The sequence below is a fragment of the Apodemus sylvaticus genome, chromosome 5 (assembly GCF_947179515.1).
Source record: "Apodemus sylvaticus chromosome 5, mApoSyl1.1, whole genome shotgun sequence".
Lineage (NCBI taxonomy): Eukaryota > Metazoa > Chordata > Mammalia > Rodentia > Muridae > Apodemus > Apodemus sylvaticus.
Window position 1 is genome coordinate 124,791,929 of NC_067476.1, and position 21,686 is coordinate 124,813,614.

Genomic DNA, 21,686 nt, shown 5'->3' on the forward strand with positions numbered 1-21,686 from the left:
ATTCATGCACAAAACATCATGACCAAGAAGCAAGTTGGAAAGGAAAGGGTTTATTCAGCTTACACTTCCACATTGCTGTTTATCACCAAAGGAAGTGAGGACTGGAACTCAAGCAGGTCAAGAAACAGGAGCTGATGCAGAGGCCATGGTGGGGAATGTTACTTACTGGCTTGCTTCTCCTGGCTTGCTCAGCTTGCCTCCTATAGACCCCAAGACTACCAGTCCAGGGATGACACCACTCACAATGAGCCCTCCCCACTCCCCATCACTCATTGAGTAAATGCTTTACAGCTGGATCTCATGGAGGCATTTCCTCAAGGGAGGTTCCTTTCTCAGTGATAACTCCAGCTTATATGAAGTTGACACACAAAAACAGCCAGTACACATTACTGCATTTGTATATATCATACAAGAGAATCATTTATTCATGAATCTATCAGTAAATAATTATTGGCAAAATTGGCAAAACAGAGGTTGTCATGAGATCTTTCACCTTAGGCTGTGATAGGGGGGCAGGGGTGGGATAGGGAATTGAAGTTGGAAGGTAATGAAAAGCACTGAGTCAGTCCCATGCTAACAACAGCTTAAGGAAGTACCCAGAAGACTATGTGAAAGACGGTAACTTGGCTGAAGGCATGAAGAGCCTGAGGAGGTGGTGACAGCTGATCAGAGATCTAAAAAGGATCAAGGAAGATTTTCATAGATGCATCTTAGAAATGGAGGGTCCCAGGTAAAGGACACAGCAAGACCGAAGGTCCAGAAGCAAGATCATGCTTTGGGAACTTAAAAAAATCAGAGGAAGAAAGGGGCTGGAAGACTGTGAGCTTTGGGGAAAGTTTCAGTAAAGAAGGATAAGAGTGGCACCTTTGGCCTCGATGCCATGACAAGCCTCTGAATCTAGTATAATGTTGTGGCAGAAAGTGAGTTAATAAAATGAAGAAAGAGAAGGGCCTTGTGAGTGTATGTGAATGGGGTGGAAGAATGCCCACCATACTGTTAGTGATTATACTTCAGAGGATTGCTAGTGTGATATGATCAAGGTAGGCGTATGACTGACAAAGTATCTACTGTTGTCTGCCCATACCTATCTTGTTTGAGCTTTGTATTCATGCATTATTTATACAATTAAGAACTACTTTAATATAATGTTTTTGCTAATTTGAGGACCCATAAAATATATTTTAGTGCATGGCTCCCTTTAGATCCATCCCCCACTTCCCAGTACCTCCTAATTCCATATATATGCATGTATGCATGTATGTATAGCATGTATCTATGCTTATTCATTTACATAATCTATGGAGTCCAGTTTGTGTTGCATATATGCTCATGGTGGGACCATCCACTGGACTGTGGCAGTCACACTTCAGGATCACACTCTTAAAGAGAACAGTCTTTCTTACCCAGATGCTATCAAATATTAACAACTCCTCAGTTAGGGGTGAGCACTTGTGATCCCCTTCTGGCTCCATGCTAGGATGTTGACTCGCCTACCAGCCACCACAGATGCTGTGAGCACATGAGAGCAGTGGTTGTGTGATGGGCAGAAAACATTGCTTTTTTTTCTAGTATCCTATGACCTCTGGTGCTTGTGGTCTTTCTACTCTCTGTCTCTAGAAGGTTCCTAATCCTTGGATGGAGGGCATCATATATATGTCCCATTTGTACTCCTCTGACATTTATTTCTCTGCCCTTGAATAAGTTGTGAGGTTCTGTATCTGTGTTAACCACTGCCCATTGCACTAAGAAGCTTCTCTGATAAGGTCTGAGACCTGTACTAATCTACAAGAGTTGAGATATAAATTTACAGAGTAGTTTGATACTAAGCCCACTTAGCCGAATAATAGTAGTGAGTTAACCTCTGGGGCCTGTGAGCTCTTAACTGTGGTCTGAGACAGATGTATGGTACCAAGCTAAGAGATATTAAAATCAAAAGAAAAGATAAAATCAATTACTTTTCATGCAACAAAATAAACAAATTTCTTTATTTTCTTTACTAACGTTGCCACTGTCCTTCATAGCTTAATTCTACAAACAGAAAACAATGGTTGCTTTATCACAGTCTGTTTATGAAATAAATCCTGTGACATCCATTGATCTTTGAGCTCGGTGCTAGATGCTTAGTAGTAATTAAAGAAATGATATCCATTATTATGGTCATACTGCTGCTTCCTAGCACAATAAAACTTGTGCTTTTCTTTTAAAAAATAACATTTATAGAATTGAATAGCTTGCTAAGACATGTACTTCAGCTCTTTATGTCATTCTCAGATGGGGAAACTGAGACACTTTTTTGCACATGCCACCAACTCCACCAGTACTTGCCCAACTCTAACCACTCGTTTCCCACATTTGGGACACTAGTGACATAGTAAGTGCATTTATTTCCAAGGTAAATTCATATCAACATCTTAAATAGGAATACAGAATATTGTTGCAGTACACTATAATTATACAAAGTTTGACCAAATTTATTTTATTGCCATTGGTACAGCAATTCTATGGAGTGAACCACTTTTCAACTCAATGGCTTCCACCAGGAAGCATTTCTTTCTTGAACACATAGCCAGAAGTTGGTTGGTAGCACAACTGAGCAAAGGTTGGATTTTATTACTCATTTCAGCTTGTCTCTCAGATCTCCTGGACCAGCAAGAAACATGTACCACTCACCATACTCTCCACGAGTCTCCTCCAAAGGCAAGATTGTAAAAGTTTAAACCTAAACATAATGGCCATAGTTATCACATTGGCAGGTTAAGTCACATACTTGAGTCTATCATTCGTGAAAGGAGGAAATTCTCATAGACCTTGGCTTTGTTGGTGCATATAATAGTATCAAATACCATAGGCTATAAGGCTTAAACAACACACATTCAGTCTTCACAATTTGAAGACTAGAAAGTTCACCATCAATGTGTTGGTAACTTGGTGTCTAGGTAAGATTGTTTGAATGTAACTTTATTTCTTAACTATTTTCACTGGTCAAAAAGAGATAGTCTCTGTTATGGTCCTTCTTAGATAGACACTATTTCCATTTATGAGGACTTTGCATGTTGAACTAATCCATCACCAAAACCATCAGCTTGAATTTCTTTTATTCTAGGAAAAGAATGCTTTTATTCAGTACTTTTAATTTCAGCAAATGTAACAAACATAAACATTCAGATCTGATTACTATCCCAGGGAAATATTTTAGTCACTTGAGGGCACTATAACAAGTAATGATATATTAGATGACTGAGATATCTGAAGTAGGTGCTGGTCAGCTTAGGTTATGAAGGCTGCAAAGAGTCATTTTGTTCTTGTGTCTTCACATAACAGTAAAGGGCAAAACTAGCTAGAGCCACAAAGAAAATTCTTTCACCCATGAGAACTCTGAATCATGATCTAGCTTCCCCTAAACAACCAAATATCATTGCAGTTCAGTCCAAACTTCAGTACATAAATTTGGAGGGGAGAGATGGGTGGGAACAATCTTTTTATCCATTGTAAAACTGAGGAAATCATATAGCAAGAGGTGTGCCTAGAAGGAAAACAAAGACTTGAAGACAGCAATGAGGATTATGTAGCTCCTACTAATATATAGGACACATATTTTGTGTGTGGCAACTCAAAAATGTCTTACATCATAGAGCTGTCTTACATCAGAGAGTTTATGAGAGTCTCAAAAGAAGCTGTCAGTGGATCACATGCTAAGTTGGATTGACAGTATTCTTATTATTACAAATAGAAATTCCAAAGGGCTCTGCTTTCTAGATGAGGAAACTATGATACAACTAAAGACAAAATACTGTCCTCTGGATTGTACTGTGTTTAAGACATAGTGCTCATATTCCAGTTTCCTTAATAGAATCCTTTTATACTTCAGATATTCTTGGAGTAATGAATACTTGTTAAAAAAGTTGCTCTGTCTTTTAAATTAAAAAAAAATCAGGTTAAAAAGGTGCTGTGTCTTTTAACAGGAGTACTTGGTTTTCTGTCTTTCCTGGTGGATTTAGTAGACATGCCTGTAACCCCTTGGCTTTTAGTTAACTAATGAATGAAGGGCTGTTTGAAAATATACATATGCCTTGGCTTCAAAGATGTTGTCTGAAGGCCTTTGCAGACACTGTGGCATTAGCAAAGGAACCAACTACAAACACTGAAAGGAGTGGTAGAGGCCGTAAGGAAGCTAGAGCAGAGAGTTTTTGTTAGATGTTTACCATTCTGTACAGGACAGGACAAAAATAGAAGGGTGAAAAACTTATGTGTGACAGATTAAAGATTAAAGGAGTGATACAGAATTATTGCTATCTAAATATGAGGGAATTTTAGGAAATAATCATTTCCCTCTTCATTTTAATCAAGTTTAGCAGGTGTACCCAGCATGTGGTCCCAGGGCCACATGTTTCATAGTTCTCAAGCATCAACTTTGTAGGTGACAGTGCCATGTCAGTATCAAAAATTTGTTTGTGCCTGTTGTAGAGATCTGCTTAACTTAATAAATAAAACATACTAATTTCAGTAAAATTCTTAATAATAAGCAAACATGTTGTATTTTAGCCTATGGAGCATTCTTTTTCTTAGTAGTACATAGAGAAACAAAACAATGTTTTGTGTAAGTGACAGCTTCCTCAATTCAGTGTAATGTAATACATAATTAAAAACACTTAAACAGAAGGTGTATCATGAAATGTTATTTGCTTGCAAAGAATGAGAAATCTACCCAAACCAAAATGAACCATAAAATATGTGTATTGTCTCAGAAACTGAAAGACCTCCAAGGTTGGAAACACTTTGTAGTTAATTACACCAACTGGTTATTGATACCAGAACTCCCCATCTGTTTATCCTTGTGATTACACAGTGCCCTGTGCTACTTACTTAAGTCAATGGACCCATTCCCTTGGAATTGAAAATGGGTCGAGAATATCAAATGGCTAGTCTGCTTCCCAAAAGTGCATGGTTTGACAATTAATAGGAATGAAAGAAAAATTCCTTCTGTTCTCATTAAGGGTCAGAGAAAATAAAGTACTTAGTATAAGGGCCTATGATCCTCTGAGAAGTGGTATTATGGTCAGCTAAGAAGGCTGAGGGCTCTTAGTCTTACCCTCCAGTTAGTAAGAAAAAAGGAGCAAAAGTAGGGGCAAAAAATGACATGGAACAAAGAATCCATAGACTTATCAGTTCTGGTGCATTTATAAATGTGCAAAACAGACTTTCAAAGATAAGGAATTGGTTTCCACTAGGTAGTCCAATCTACAACTTCACAAATGAAGAGTCCTCTTTGAGTGCCAAGTCAAGTGGTTGTTTTTCTCCCAACAAGCATATTCTGGTTAAGGAAAACTTACTTAGCCAAAAGCCAAACTCCACAAAGCAGGTTTCTGATGGCTCTGTGATCAGACCCCATTGACACAGAGTCCTTTGCTCTCAGAATTTGCCAGTAGGAGACTCTAGAGTCTTACAAATTAGGCTACTGATGTCATTTCCCAAATTCTACAGGTAACTGCTGAGTTAAAAGTACTTCAAACAAACAAAATAATTGGCCTGTGTCTCGATACAATCTCACATCTCTCCATGAGGTAGGAGTTCTGAGAAAGATTAGTTTTGTTAAATGCAACTTTGAAATAAAGACATCTTAGGCTTCTCATTTCTGGTGTCCACACTGTAAATTTATTATGGGCAAGGACATGAATATACTATAAAAATCCCTTAACATCTCTGTCTCTGTCTCTCTGTCTCTCTTTCTTTCTATCTCTCTCTGTTTCTCTGTCTCTGTCTCTCTGTCTCTCTGTCTCTCTGTCTCTCTCTCTCTCTCTCTCTCTCTCTCTCTCTCTCTCTCTCCCCTCTTTTCCCTTTCCATCGTCTTCCTATGCAATAAAGTGTGATTAATGGTAGAAACTTGGTTTACATGAATTATATTCAAAGTTATTTTATGTAACATAAATTTTGTATGCCATTACATTTCCATCTCTGCTTTATCACTGCCTCTTTGAGCTAACACAATAATATTACCAAAGTCATCCCCCATTACATTATCATTTCCCTTCACACTTAGGGCAACAATGTCATTTGAGGATGAAGCTATTTCTCCTTGTTAAAACAGACAAGGCATTTCATACACTTAGACTTACTCAGACAGTTGCATGATTGATTCCAAGAGAGGGCTGGAGCCCAGGCATATAACAATTATCCTTCTCTGCCCTGTGCCTTCTTTCTTCTGCTAGATCTGATGGGGAAACGATTCATGAAACTGAGAAACTTGAGAGTGAAGTGGAAGGCAGTTAGTTCAGATGAATTCTCCAGGAAGCAGACTCCGAGACGCAGTGAGCATGTCTGTTAACAAGCACTTCAGGGTTGGCATCTGGTGAAAAGAGCAGGAAAGACGCTGCAGTAGACTAAGGAAGAAGTGGGAGGCAGGTCCAGTGCCAGGTCCTGCTGACACCATACAGAGCTCTGATACAAGAAGGGCCTTTTATTATCACATTGAGGAAGTCAAAATGTCCAGGCCTTCATTGATCTGTTACTGGTGTGGGCTGTCCCCAAAGGGTCAAGGCTCTGAGTTTGATATTGTTTTGCAGCCAAGACAGTTCCTCAAAAGTCTTTTCATCAAAGACTGTCTTCTGAAAGCACCCTAGATCACACTCCTCAAAGAGGGATGATTTGTCCCTTAAGGAACACTTAGCAATCTAAGTATTTATCATCATGACTAGAAAAGTGTCCCTGGCATCTAGTGTAATGTGTCCAGGAACACTCCAAACATGCACAGGGCAGCCTCCAAGAACAGATAAGTATGATTCAAAACATCAATAGTGCTGAGATAAGGAAAGCAGGCTCTAGGCCTGTAATTCCTTTGAAACGAGCATCTTGGCATCACTCTGTCCACTCTTGATGTCATCATTAGTGAGTGTATAGCTTGTCATATACTCTTTTACTCTTAATATTCCAACAAGCCTTTGAAGGCGGGCCTCACGTTTTCCTTTTGCCAGTGAGGAAACTGACCTTCAGACAGGTTAAATGAACTGCACCAACTATGAAGTGGAGGAAAACCAAGTGTGGGATAGAAAGCTCCTTCTCGTAGAAACAGTTGTTGGGTCATCTTCTTTACCCTGAAAGTTTACAACTTGCTACCACAAATACATTCTGAATTGGGGATAGAAGCAAAGAGAGAGTACAAGGGCAGAAGCTAGAGACAGGATTCTTTATGTTTTTCTTTTTTAATTGAAAATAGCCTTGTTTTCATACAGTGTATTCCAATTACAGTTTCTCCTCCTCCAATGTGATCCTGGCTCCCATCCATACAAATACATGCCCTTTTCTTCTATTATTAGGATTCAAACAGGCATCTAAAACTTTAGAAGAATAATATAGCATTAGTAATGAGGAGGAAACTAATAAACAAACAAACAAACAAACAAACAGGAATTAGGCAAAGCAAATAGGCTACCAGAATAAAAAAGAGGAGCCAACTAAAAGCACAAAAACACATACATTCATCTGCATAAAAATCCCATAAATATAGAACACCAGAAACCATCATATAGTCTCAAGAGACCTGTTAGGAGAAAAAGAGAAAAGAAAAGAAAAGAAAAGAAAAGAAAAGAAAAGAAAAGAAAAGAAAAAAAGAAAAAAAGAAAAGAAAAGAAAGAAAAGAAAAAAAAAGAAAAGAAAAAGAGAATCCCAGAGAAAGCAGTATGAGACAAGGAACCTCCAAAAGCAGTAGAGTTTGTTTTATGTTGGCTGGGCATGTGGTCTGCCCTTAAGGAAAGTTTGTATTCCTAAGGGGAACTTTATTGGAGAAAACTAATTTTTATTCCTGAGTGGTTATCAATTGGAGAGAGCTGCTGGGCTAGAAATGGGATTGTGTTTACTTCCCCCCCCCCAGCTCTGTGACCCCATTGTCCTGTGCAGCCCCTGAGAGAGTCCCTGTGAGTTTCTAGGTCAGTCCTACTGTGTTTGGAAGGCCTTGTTTCTGTTATACTCCATCCCTACTGGCTTTTACAATCTTCCTGCCTCCTCCTTCTGAGCTTGGAGGGGAAGGATTCCCCCTTAAAAAAGACATCTCATTTAGAACTTCTTATTTCAAGGTCTCTTACTTTGCATATTGTCTCTCTGTGAGTTCTCTGTGTTTCTTCCCATCTGCTGCAGAATGAAGCTTCTCTGGTGATAGCTGAGGGAGCCAGTGATCTATGAGTATAGTAGTAGGTTGTTAGACATTTTATTGCTATATTACTTTAGCATACCCATAATATTTTGATTTCTCTCATGTCTCTGTCCTATCTAGTCTAAGGTTCTTGGCCACCCAAGCAGTATCATGCATGGGTTCTAGCTCATGAAGTGGGTCCTAAATTCAATTAGATAATGATTTTGTGCAGTCGTGTATTTTGCAAACATGTCACCATTGTAGAGCAAAGGTGCGTAACTAGGTTGGTATTTACCTTTCTCCTCTGGTAGCCCAAAGAGTACTGCCTAGTACCTTGAATGCTAGTCAATAGAAGGGAAGGTTCTAGGTTGATATCAGCTTTACTTCTCCATGTTCAATGACTTGTATTTTTATTGTCTTCAGCAATAAGACCTTACTGTCAGTTTATGGAGACTATCCAAGATTCTTGACAATATGCTGGGTTGTATAGGGATACTATGGCCACTTGGCCAACAACTTGAATAGATGTAACCTATTCCTGGATTTCATTTGGTGATGAGAGATGTCTAGTTGGGCCCAATCTGAAAGTGCCCTCTTCATGTCAAGGATAGGAATTTGAGATCCAGCGATGTCTGTACAAATAATCCTTGTTACATGACCCTATTTTTAATATAGTCACTCTACTCAATGACCCTTAGACCAAGTCCCTTGCCTTGCAACCCATAAAACTCTATTCTTTGTCTAATTCAGCACATCCTATCATTCAATTCTCACTCCATCTTTGGATTTTCAATTCCTTATGAAAATATAAATGCCATATAAAATTTGAATTATATATATGTTGAGCTTTATCCATTGATATGCTTTGGACACTCTAGCTGAGGAACTCTTAAGGGATTGGTGGTAGTCAAATCCTGCTTCCTCTGAACAATTGTCTTAGGAGAATCCTGAACATTTAACATCTGTGTCTTGTGAGTTGATCTAAAGACTTGAACTCACGGGTCTGCGCTAACTTCCTGAATGGAAGCAATTCTCCTGTCAAGCAGAATAGACATCTCTATGATGATATTGAACAAAACTGTTCTTTAAAATTTACTCTTATTTCTGTGGTTTATTCACAGGCATTTCCCTGCATTTCAACAGGCATTTATGGTAAGTGACTTAACATTTAATGGTATTTGTCATTTTGTTGTTGTTGTTGTTGTTGTTGTTGTTGTTTTCATTGCTGTGAAATTGTTGGGGGATAGGTAACAGTTAACTGGAAAAATAAAGGATTCTTCCATGAATTTATTTTGCTGTGACTCAGAGAGACTCAAAATGCATGTCAAATTCCACCAAGGAACCCCAGAGGGTTATTCAGATTGTTTTGTGTTCTTGAATTTGGTTTCATTGAGCATCCAGATGAAATGATTTGACACATGGCATCTCTAAGTCTTTTGTTACATTAAAAAAAATTGTCCTAGCAAAGTTGTCTTCTAAAGTTGTTTTCTTTAATAAAGTCAGATTTTCTCTCAGAAAATGTATAATATAAATAAAGCCTGGCATCTTTGCATTATTGTGAGTTATAAAAAAGCATCAAAATATACAAACATATATATCTGTATCTTAAACTTTTAGTATATCCAAAGAAGTGATTGCTAATAAAAACAAATACTTTTAATAACCTGCAAGTAAAGTATTTTCTTTCCAGCTATTGATAGATTGTTTTAAGTAATGAGAGATGAACTTCTTCTTGACTTAGTATTCCTTTAAAGGCTTCAATTAGAATAAGATGAAAAATGTCCCAGCAAATGAAACAAAGTGACCAAAGACTTGATCATACATTTCAACATTTAAGGCAGGATTTCCTCCTTCTCTTCTGATTGCACTTTAGAAATCAAGATTCCATGCTTTGGAAATGGACAGGTAGGGGCTGGGTTGTCCAAGCCATTTGTCTGTTCTCTTTGTGCCACTCCCTCCTCACAAATGCCCACACAGAAATCTTAACTATTGGCTCAAGAGAAACATTGTTTTCAGGTGGTAATGTGCCCAGTTCCAGACCAGTGTGTAGGGACTGTGGCCAGGTATCATGGCAGACATGGTAGTTTTCATTGTGAGGCCGTTCCTTCATCACAGTCTTGATTTTCCTCAACAACAATAAAACCACAGGGCTGCCTAAACTACACCATTGGACTCTTTGTCTATGATCATGTTAAGCCACTGATCACTTTGTTTCTGAAAAAAAAATATAGTAATTTCCAAAGAGTTATCATAGGGTATGCTGTGAAAAGGAGTGGAGTTTAGCTAGAAAGAAAAAGGAAAAGGAAGATGAGGAGTGACCCGAGAATAGACAGAGAATACCAAGTCCCATCTAATGTAGAGTCATGGCCAGTGTTCTTTCCAGAAGGACAAGAATTCATTCTTAAAAAGATAACATGGCTGGAAATTTTATAAATCATTCAAGTCTTCTCTGAGAGGAGAAGGAACTAGTAAGGACAGTTGGAATTTCAGCAGTGGCTCGTACTAACTTACTGAATGGGTTGGGCTTTACTCATTCTTCTTATTGCTATGATGAAATAGCTGGCAAATATAACTTATTGAAAACAGGGTGTTATTTTGGCTCTTAGTTTGAGAGTATCATCCTTTACGGGGGAGGGGGGAAGGTCTGGTTGTGGGAACACAAGAAAGCTGGTCATATTGCATATATAGTTATGAAACAGAAAGGTAAGTGCTGCTCAGCTAGCATCCTCCTTGTCTTCAGGCTAGGATCCCAATCCCTGAAGCAATGCTGGGTACATTCAGGGTACGACTTTCCTTCTTAGTTGGTATCTATGGGAATACCTCACAGATACATGGAGAGGTGTATTTCCCAGGTAATTCAAAACCCAGTCACGCTGACAATGAAGACTAGTCATTGCTATTGTACCAGGCAAGTGTATCATGGTAGGTCAAAGGATACAGTACTCAAATAATGGTTTCTAATACCAGTTCTCTTTGCTTTGTTAAATCTAGGAATGTGTCTGGAACCCATGGCAGTTAGGACCAGAGACCCATGTTCAGTTTTAATCCATGACATCTATTTCAGTAACTTATAGAAAACTCCAAGATGACATAGTTTATGACCCATTCTACACTAGACACTTTGAAGGACACACCCATTTCCCTTGTGAAAGCAAAGCTTTCTGATTAGTCTTCTATCCCTTGGTGGGACACATATATTGTTAAATGCTTGTTTCCTGTCCCAGTAGTAATTCTTTCTTAATTACTTGCTTAGTTTTACTTCTTTCTTGGTTTCTGAAAGTTTGAATCCATAATGTATTTAAAGGAAGTAGTCTTTGGCTATAAAGGAAAAATAAACTTAAAACAAGAAAAGATAATTTTCAGCATTTGTAGTTCCTTGTACAATTGAGCAAAATTTTAGAATAATCTTAGGTTCCACTTACTGCCATAATGCAATCCATCCTAGATTAATTTTTCATGAAGCCACTTGCTTCAGGATCCCCATCTGCTCAGGGCCTTGGCTTATATTCCATTACTCCTGAGTTCATCTTCGTCCTCCCTCCCTGGAACAATGGGCACTCTCTATGTTCCCTCAAACTCTGGTACTTTCAAACAGAGGGAGAAAAACCAAACCATCTGTGAGTAATGTCCTCAGGTTTATCCGATTTATACACTTTTACATGTTTTAAAGGAACAATTAAGTTTGTAGCAGCTCTGCTTTGGTTTTGATATTCGAAACAATGCCCTTAGGCTTGTGATTCTACTGTCCCAGCTTTCTGAGTACTAGGGTTACAAGTGTAAAACATTATGTCCAACTTGTACAGTTTTTCTTTATGTAATTATTTATATTTTGTCTATTCTTCTATTACTTATAGAAGTAATTTTTGATGAAATACTTGTCAGGACTAGTATTTTTTCCAGATCATCATTTGGTTTCATCCATTCTGATATATCCCCTGTAACTCACATCTAACAATTCTTAGAACACATGGATAACAAGCTCCAAGGCTCCATCTTTTTCTATAAAACACTCCTTTGATATGCATTTCCCTGATGACTAAGGATGTTGAACAATTCTTTAGGTGCTTCTCAGCCATTTGATATTCCTCAGGTGAAAATTCTATTTTAGCTCTGTACACCATTTTTTAATACAGTGATATGGCTCTCTGGAGTCTAATTGAGTTCTTTGTATATCTTGGATACTAGCACTTTGTCCAATGTAGGATTGATAAAGATCTAGTCAGAATGGCTAAGATCAAAAACTCAGGAGAAAACAGGTGTGGGTGAGGATGTAGAGAAAGAAGAACACTCCTCCACTGCTGGTGGGGTTGCAAGCTGGTACAACCATTCTAGAATTCAGTCTGGTAGTTCCTCAGAAAACTGGGCATGATACTACCAGAGGACCCCACTATACCACTCTTGGGCATATACCCAGAAGACTCCCCAGCATATTATAAGGACACATGGTCCACTATGTTCATAGCAGCTCTATTTATAATAGCCAGAAGCTGGAAAGAACCCAACTGTCCCTCAGTGGAGGAATGGATACAGAAAATGTGGTATAGTTACACTATGGAATACTACTCAGCTATTAAAAACAATGAATTTATGAAATTCTTAGACAAATGGGTGGAACTGGAGAATGTCATCCTGAGTAAGGTGACCCAATCACAAAAGAACACACATGGTATGCTCTCACTGATAAGCAGGTATTAGCCCAGAAGCTCAGAATACCCAAGAAACAATTCACATATCAAATGATGCCCAAGAAGAAGGAAGGAGAGACCCCTGGTCCTGGAGACACTCAGTGTAGCAGTATAGGGGAATACCAGGACAGGGAAGCAGGAAGGGGTTGATTGGGGAACTGGGGGAAGGAAGAGGGCTTTTGGGACTTTCAGGGATGGGGGATTCAGGAAAGGGGAAATCATTTGAAATGTAAATAAAGAATATATACAATAAAATATAAAATAAAAGCACTTCTTTATCATACCCGTGAGCCCAGACAGAGGTATCCACACAACAAAGTTGTGTTATCTGCACTATCTCCATCCTTGCTTTCTATCCCATACTATAAGAAGAAACATGCTACACATATTTTAACATGTTGCACTTCAATCTCCAGAAAGCCTTAGAGATTATCCACTTCCTGAAACCTTTTGAGGATTTATACATGAATTATAAACACTTCTTCATGTTATTGTATATAGTTTTCTGTATAAGCTTTATACTCATAGCTAATTTGTATTCTTATTATCATTATTATGATTTCTGTGGTACAAAATGTCAAGCCACTTGTACTTTCTAGACAGGTATTATATCACTAAACTGTACCTTGTAACATATGTAACATATAGGCTTCTTCTACAATCACAATATCCTGATGCATATACTTTGCATAACCCATACCCATCAGGACACCTTGAGCGCATTGATTAGCAAATATTTTTATTGTTGATTGTAATAGTGTCACATAAATTATTTCCTACCTGGAGATATAGAATAATAAATCTTTGATTAGCAAAATAACAGGCAGAGAAAAGTAGTCAGGTGTCACTTTCTTTTTAAGATTTTCTCATATAAAACACAAACATTATACATATGCACATGCTATTATTGGTTGTTTTGCTACATGGATACATTGTTTAATATTCAAATAAGGCCATATATGTCCATCACCTCAAGCATAGTTATGGTCAAAACTTTTAAAATCATTTCTCCTTGCCTTTTGAAATATGTCGTGCCTTGGGTTATCTATAATTACCCTGCCCAAGTGGCATTTTCTTGTTTGGTAAACTCCACTTATTTAGAGAAAAGAAACGTTTCTAAAACATAACCTCAAAATGGAATGGTGTTTATGGTGTTTGTGGATACGACAGGCCAAATGATGACACAGAACTTGCTTATCTGAGAGTCCAGGCTTGTTAAACAGGACATTTCCCTTACCAAGAATCCTCTGTGGTTTGCTACAGCTCCTGGGACTCTAGTCAGAGTGGGATATACAGGCCAGTGGGCTGCGATATTGTGACTTCTGACTTACCTCACCCCACAGGCTGCTCCTATAGAGACTATTAAAATGGACTATTATGTTCCAAACTGAGAACATGACCAAGCCCAGCACTCACAGCTACATGGCCCCAGGAGAAGCCCTCACTCCCACTTCTTTTCCTATTTCTTAACTTTGTGGGGGCAAGCTTTGGAGTGCCCCAGAAACAGGTGAGGACAACAGCTACCCTATGAATCAAGCTGATTTAAGGAAGTGACATGGTTGGAACAGACTGCCTCTTTTGAAGTTTCCCTGGAGGAGAAAGCAGACTTTTACCACAGGGCCTTTCTGAGCTGCTGCCTAAGGTTTGCAGCCCAGCTGCCCATGGCCCCAGACCTCCTGCTGACTCTCAGTATGAAAAGCCTCATTTAGGAAGACACCAAAGAAAAGCCAATGGTACTTTTAGAAAAATAGATCCAGGTGAGGCTAACCCTCTGGATTCCTGTTAAACATTTGAGTTGGCATCCACATTAGTCTCAGAGGGACGGTTCTCAACTTCTCTGATGGACTTTTCAGATCCGATGCGTGCCTTCTGCCCTCTGAGTCCCATTTGGATACTCTGGTGCTAATAAGTTGTTGAAAAAGAAAAAGGTAAAAAGACTAGACATGATACAGAGCAAAGGAATTTTTACTAGAAGCAAATGGCAAAAATAGTTTTAGTCTGTTTTATGAGAATCACTAGAGTTAACTGATATGAAGTCCAGGGAGAAATCTATGTCCATTGAGTACTGGGAAATTGAATAAATAGTCTCTTGGGAGAAAAAGGCAAACATCTGAAGCGTGGTTGTATATGATAGGGTATTTTTAAAGAGGAAGGAATTTTACACAATGAATTATTGGCTGAAACCCTGAGCACAACACTGCTTAGCTGAAGTAGCACCTGTTGCAACTGCTAGAATGCAAGGTCTATTCTTTTCAAAAATCCCTTACCAAATGTTGCTGGCCTGAACTTTCTAACTGAACTCTTCAGTGAGATTTTGGTTCATTTTTCTGCTCCCAATAAGCACAAAGGAAAACAGTGTGATATGTCCTTAAGTTTCCATGTGCATGGTAAATGAGTTTTGTTTTGGTGTGTGTGTGTGTGTGTGTGTGTGTGTGTGTGTGTGTGTGTGTGTGTGTGTTTGGTTGTTTTGTTTTGTTTTGTTGTTTTTGTCAGTGCAGCTGTGGTCTAAATTGGCAGGCATGCCTTGGAAGGGATTGAGGGCACTCCCCCAATGACCATGCTTAGGGCAAGCCAGCCTCTGTGTGCTTTGAATGCTGGCAAATTTGAGAAGGTGTGGCCACTACTGTGGTATAATTCTGAGTTTGCTGGAATGAATAGCCCTCTCTGGTAATGCATTTGGGAACCAAAGGGGGGGGGGATGACTAAAGTAAGAGCGCTTCCTTTCATCTCTGCCACCTACCCTCCTTCTAGATTTTTTTCCCTCTTCCCTTTGATATTTCCATTTGCTTTGAAAACTTCCTTTTAGGTGATCTAATAATGATTTGTCTCCCTTTCATAAAAATCTGCCTTCTGGCACACTAGGATTTTTTTCCTTGTCAAGTTATACCCACTATAGGAAACATTATCACCCTTGGCAATCCCTGACTTAACCACTGCTCCACAAAGCAGATGATATTAGAATCAGTGTAGCTTACTTCCCCTGAGAAAACAAGTTGCTGCTGCCAAACCCTTCTCAATTCCATCCGGTTTGAATGTTCTAGGAGTTAACCATCATGACGCAATAAACAGACCCAGCTTGAGACAACAAAATCACAGCTACTATGGTGCCTCTAACCCTCTGAGGTCTTTTGATTTGGATAGACAATTTCAGCCAGTGTACTCAGAAACACTCTTGTTTACACAACAAGATACAGAGGTCTTTCTTGTGTTTTATGAGTTACAGGGGGTCTCTAAAGTTATAAAAGATATCATAGAAACCCAAAGCAAAACATTAGCCTTATGTCATGTTAGAGAACATTCTCAAGTATCTAACAAAGGTATTGGCTAGTTTACCTTGTATTAAAAAGGCAGTAAGTGTACACGGATGGGGCTCTCTCAGGAGCTCCACTGAAATTGGTTCTGTGGGTACTGAGAACACAGTGGGAAGCTGGCCCACCTTGCTCACTATGCTGCTTCAACTGAACTTAATGATTACCTCAAAAGTGATTTGAGTTGTATTCTATTTATTTATTTATTTATTTATTTACTTACTTACTTACTTATCTATTATTTATTATATTTATTTGTTTATTTATTTATACTCTTTCTGATGTTTAAGTGTGTGCGTTACCTTGTAATTTTGCCAAAGTACAACTCTGACCAGGACTTAAAAGGAAACCATGCTTTACGAACCAACCCTTCCTTTCATGCTACTTATTATGATTATGCTACATTTTGTTTTAAAAAGGACCACCACTAGAAGAAACATTAAAACATGAAGATTTTAAGTATCTAGGAAAACGACTCTAGCAAATCTCAGACCCTGCACATTTCACAGTACACGTGGGTATGCCTTTCAGACACTTTGAAAACTAGAGCATTATCAAGAAGCAGCCCCTTACAGATCTTCTTGGGAGGATTTCATAACTAACCACAAGTCAATGAAATTATTCTTTGATGTAGCAGTCTAGAATGGCTATTCTTGCCTGGTAGTAATGGTACTTATCATTCTTTGTTGTCAATTTGACTGGATTCCAAATCATCTAAACAATACATTTCTGTGTATGTCCATAAGGGTATTTCTATAGAGATCTAACCACCCAGAACCCAACACCACTACCCATGAGCTCATGACCCAGACTGAAGAAGAGAAGTAACAACAACATGCACAGAATCATGAGACATAGTTTTATCTTGGGAGATTGTAGGTTGCATGTTTCAGGTAATTGAGCAGAAAATTATTTCAAACTTCTGTATCCCACACATTTTCTTACCCTAAGTGAAGAGCAGCCATTTACCTTGTTTCTTGAGCATACTTATATCTAAAGGGCAAGTTTCAATAAACATAGCTGAGCTGTCTTGAGAAGTGATTTCAAGAATAATTCTGACAGTTCTTAGAGAAGTCAAGTATGTTTATTTCTTCAGGACAGTTATTTTCATGTCAAGTCCAGTTTTAGTCAATGATTCTATTTTTAAAATATATCTTGGAATCCACTGGAAATGCAGACTTTTATTTAGAGTAAAGCTAAGCTGCTGAGAGAGAGAGAGAGAGAGAGAGAGAGAGAGAGAGAGAGAGAGAGACTAGAGTTCTGTGGCTTACTGAATGTAGATACTTTTCCCGTACTCTTGGCCTACAGGTCCAAATCAAGCATTGTACTTATGAGAAGATTTGTCCTCCTCTGTAATTTAAGGATCTGCGAATGTGCAGTAGGGCCAAGTAGTTACTATGATGTTGTTGATTTCATTGACTTATGTAGCCTGATGTCAGATGTGTCTAACTTTCTGTCTGTCTGTCTGTCTGTCTATCTATCTATCTATCTTTCTATCTATCTATCATCTATCTATCTAATCTAGTTATCATCTATTTATCTCTCTATAATCATCTATCTATATCTATCAAGAGAGAGAACAGACTTTATCCCACTATCCTTGAATACAGACAAATTACTTTGTGAATCTTCCAAACAAGGGAAGGCTTTCAGTGACCAACCTTAATAGAGGGTAAAAGTTTCAACTAGCTTGGAATGCACTGGCATGACTGCAGTTCTGTCACATGAGAAAAAAAAAGAAGAATGCATCTTTACAAATTTCCAGACTTCACTACTCATGGGACATGATAAGTCAATGAACAAAATCAGACACTTCTGGTTAATTTAGGAATAGTGTCACCTAGAGTTCTTGCTTATTTTATAAGAATAGGGTGATAATTTTAATAGCATCCACTTTGTTAGAGTGTCTTTATTGCCTTGAACACTTAGATTTTTAAAACAAGAGGTTTTCTGAAGGCATTTGAACAGTAACCTAAACTTTGATCATTAGCCAGCCCGTTTAAACATTCAGGTCTTGCCTGAGTTACATGTACACCCTTCGTTTCCCATATTTCTTGGAAAAGGCTCAAGGATACTAGTTGATTCTGAAATCCACATGTTGAGGAGATATAAGTAGCAGAACCATTTCCTTTACTGTGATTCTGGTCCTTATTCGAAGAAGTCCTTGGATGAACTCACTGTAATTTCTTCCGTATCACCCCAGTCCTTGAGGTTACATAAAGTATAAACCTACCTTCAGAGATCCTGAGAAGGTAAAGCAGTATCCTGTGAATTTAGGAACTCTGGGAAATGAGATTTGAGAGAACCTGATCATAGAGGAAATATTGCTGCAAGTGTCAATTGTGATATATCACTGTGTAGTTAATTCTTAAAAAGTTTACAACTACATGAAACGTTTTTATACTTATCTCCCCGTTCAGGCAAGATTAACAAGAGTTCCCTGCATGTGACTAAAACTTGACCTGAAATTAACAAAATCAACATGAAGTTACCTCATCTCTCTGATGTGTTCATCCATGTCCATTTTTACATGATATAAATGAATCTGATTTTACCTGGGTCTCCCTTCTAATCAATGGATTTTCTGTATAAAGCCACCTTCCCTTTCATGAAGATTCTATTCTTTTTATCAGGACTTATATCTTGAAGCTGAGCTCTGAGTTCTGTATCTGATTAAGTCCCAGCACCTAAACTGGTGTTGTTGGGTGCAAAGGTGCTCTTAATATGTTATCCCAACAAATAAAACCTAAATAGGAATCTGTAAAACAGTAAGGGAGGCTACCAACACATCCTTTCCATTCCAGAAACCCAGATCAACATTCAGAAAACATTGGAATTTACTACCAATTGATTTCTGTTTAAGAAATAATTTTATTTTTGATTTGATGGGGATAACTAAAATATCAGTTAACAGTTTGCATGGCAATTTTATTAAAATATAACCCACCAACATAGAAGTTTTCCATTTAAAGTGCTTTTAGTTTATTCAGTGAACTATGCAGACATTATCATAATCTAATTTTAGGAAATGTTCATCAGACCCCAGAATGCCCCATATTAGGCATCAAATCCATCTGTGTTTTCTCTCCAAGCCTTAGGCAACTCATCTATTCAGATTCTGCTTCTGCAATATCTATGATAAAAGGAATCAAGAAATACATGGCATTTTATACTCGTTTTAGGTTTTAATTTATCATAATATTTTAGGACTAATCCACATTGTGACATCTCAGTTATTAATATGCTGGTATATGTATGTGGCACATTGCATTTTGCTTACTTATGTAACAGTGAGTGAAATACAGAACTGCAACTGAGAAATTATTCCATGTAACAATCCACACTTGCATTATTGGGTTCCCTTCCCTTTCTTGCCTTTCTCCAAAATCTTCCCTTACTTGATAGCTCTAGAGTCTACTGACCTATAAGGTCTGTGTCATTGTGTGTGATCCAATGCTGTTTATCACTACAGTAGTTTTCTCTCAGGGGTATGTGGGAGACTGGAGAAAAAAAATCCCTTGATCAAAGTGGCCTTGGATATGAATTTCAGGGTCCCTTTGATCTACATTTAAAGGCTAACACATTTTATTATTAGATGTGTGGCCTCAGGTGATCAATTAATCTCTCCATGCCTCAATAATCTAAGCCATCAAATGGAGTTAGTAATGCCAGTAACATAGTTTCGTTGTAAAGATTAAAGTATATAAATGATGAAAGTGTCTTAAGGTTAGACATACAGATATGCATTAGACAATTTGGTTTGCTGATGGTGTCAGTGTTTACATTATTTTTATGCTTACACTGATTGTTATTGTTCTTCCACTGGACTGAGAACTCCTTGCTATATGGAATTTGGGGCTGTGTTGAGTACTATAGCTTAGATTCTGAAGGAAAACCAACACTGGTACTCAGTTGTCTACCATCTGAAGGAGCCTTGAACTCTAACTAGCCATCCCTTATCACAAAAGCCTCTCTGTTGTGTTATTTTGCCTCTGCCTGTGGTTTCTTTGAATAACCATCATCTTCATTTTACCACCATTTGCCTCTACTTGGAGGCCTATGAGTCCAATTGCCTGGAAATTAGACCAGTTATCTCATCATGACCCGGTCACACCATCTTATGTAGCAATTACCACGGGACTAAAATGCTTTCCAATAGAGACAACTTGCTCTTCTTGGTACCCTGCAGTTTATCTAAGCCCTAAAAGGGATATAGAAATATATTTAACTTGTTTGTAAGTGAATTAAAGATTTAGTAGGAGAGACAAACCAGTAATATTCATTTGTGTTCTTGAACGTGAAGTTCTGCTGGGCAGTGGTGGCGCACGCCTTTAGTCCCAGCACTTGGGAGGCAGAGGCAGGTGGATTTCTGAGTTCAAGGCCAGCCTGGACTACAGAGTGAGTTCCAGGACAGCCAGGGCTACACAGAGAAACCCTGTCTTAAAAAAAAATTGAAGTTCTGTGTAGCAATGCAACAGATCCTATGGGTAACACTAAATCACATTTCTCTACAATCATTTAAACTATTCCTTCTTAGGCAACATTGAGAGATATTATCTCAATGCTTGTCTTATAGAGCGAAGATACATATTATTTGTTTTGGTATTCTCAAATACCTCCCCCCACATCCCACAAATACATAGTTTTTCTTTCTAAGAGTGCTAAGATTTCTTTTGGCATTCCCAGCCACTTGAGAAATGATCCTGGACCCTTACTTTCCTGGCTTGGAAAATGGGCCAAAAATATTATGAGTCTTGTCTAGCGACATTCAGCCTAATTAATCTAAGAACTAAGATCACTGCCAGGGTAGGCAACAGGGCAGAGGGGCAAGTATAGAGAATTAGGAATCCATTGGATCTAAGATTTAGGTCTAGAATCATATACTAATTTCATTTACAAATGTCAGTTCCAAGTCTCTTCCTTTTTTTTTTTCCAATTTAATGTGTATTTTTGTTTTGTTTAATTTTTGTGTTTGTTTTAGTCAGGGGTAATTTTACACATGAATGAACTGTATTTACATCATTTCTGTTCTTTCCTCTTTCTGCTCCAACTCCTTCCATGTTCACCCTCCCTCATGTTAGTGTTACCCATATGGTCATGTGTTACAGGTGACCATCTGGGATCAGGTAACCATGAGGAATTGTCCCTGGAAAAAACTTATTCTCCATCTGAGACAGCCATTGTCTCCCTGTAGCTGGTAACCTAGGTCTGGGACTTCGTGAAATTGGGATTCCTTCTTCTGTAGGGAGAAGAGAAAGGAGTTGAACTGAAGAGGTTCCTGATCTTCATAGAGTCCCAATGATTGATGGTCAATAGGAGTTTTCAACTTCTCTAGTATCCACTTTCACTCTTACTTCTGTATCCAAACTGCTGCTTTTAGCCAAATCATGTTTATAAGAACAATCTTGTATCAAGCCATTGGCTTCCCTATTTATAACTTATGACAGCTGAATTAACATGGAAAGTGCCCATACATCCATCTTTCTTTGCATCATCTCAGCATTTCTTGTACTCTATCATCAGAGTGACTGTTAAAGGAAAAGCTGACACTTGACTATTTTCAGGGTACCA

General features: G+C 38.3%; 1 protein-coding gene across 11 annotated transcripts in view; it reads left to right on the forward strand.

Annotated features, from left to right (window-relative positions):
- Macrod2 (mono-ADP ribosylhydrolase 2) overlaps positions 1-21,686 on the forward strand; it is a 2,114,706-nt gene that overhangs the window by 1,417,362 nt on the left and 675,658 nt on the right. For all 11 annotated transcript variants that reach the window (XM_052183754.1, XM_052183758.1, XM_052183755.1 and 8 more), the window contains exon 7: positions 9,244-9,274. In XM_052183754.1, the coding sequence (XP_052039714.1) occupies positions 9,244-9,274 (31 nt within the window). The remainder of the gene's footprint in view (positions 1-9,243; positions 9,275-21,686) is intronic.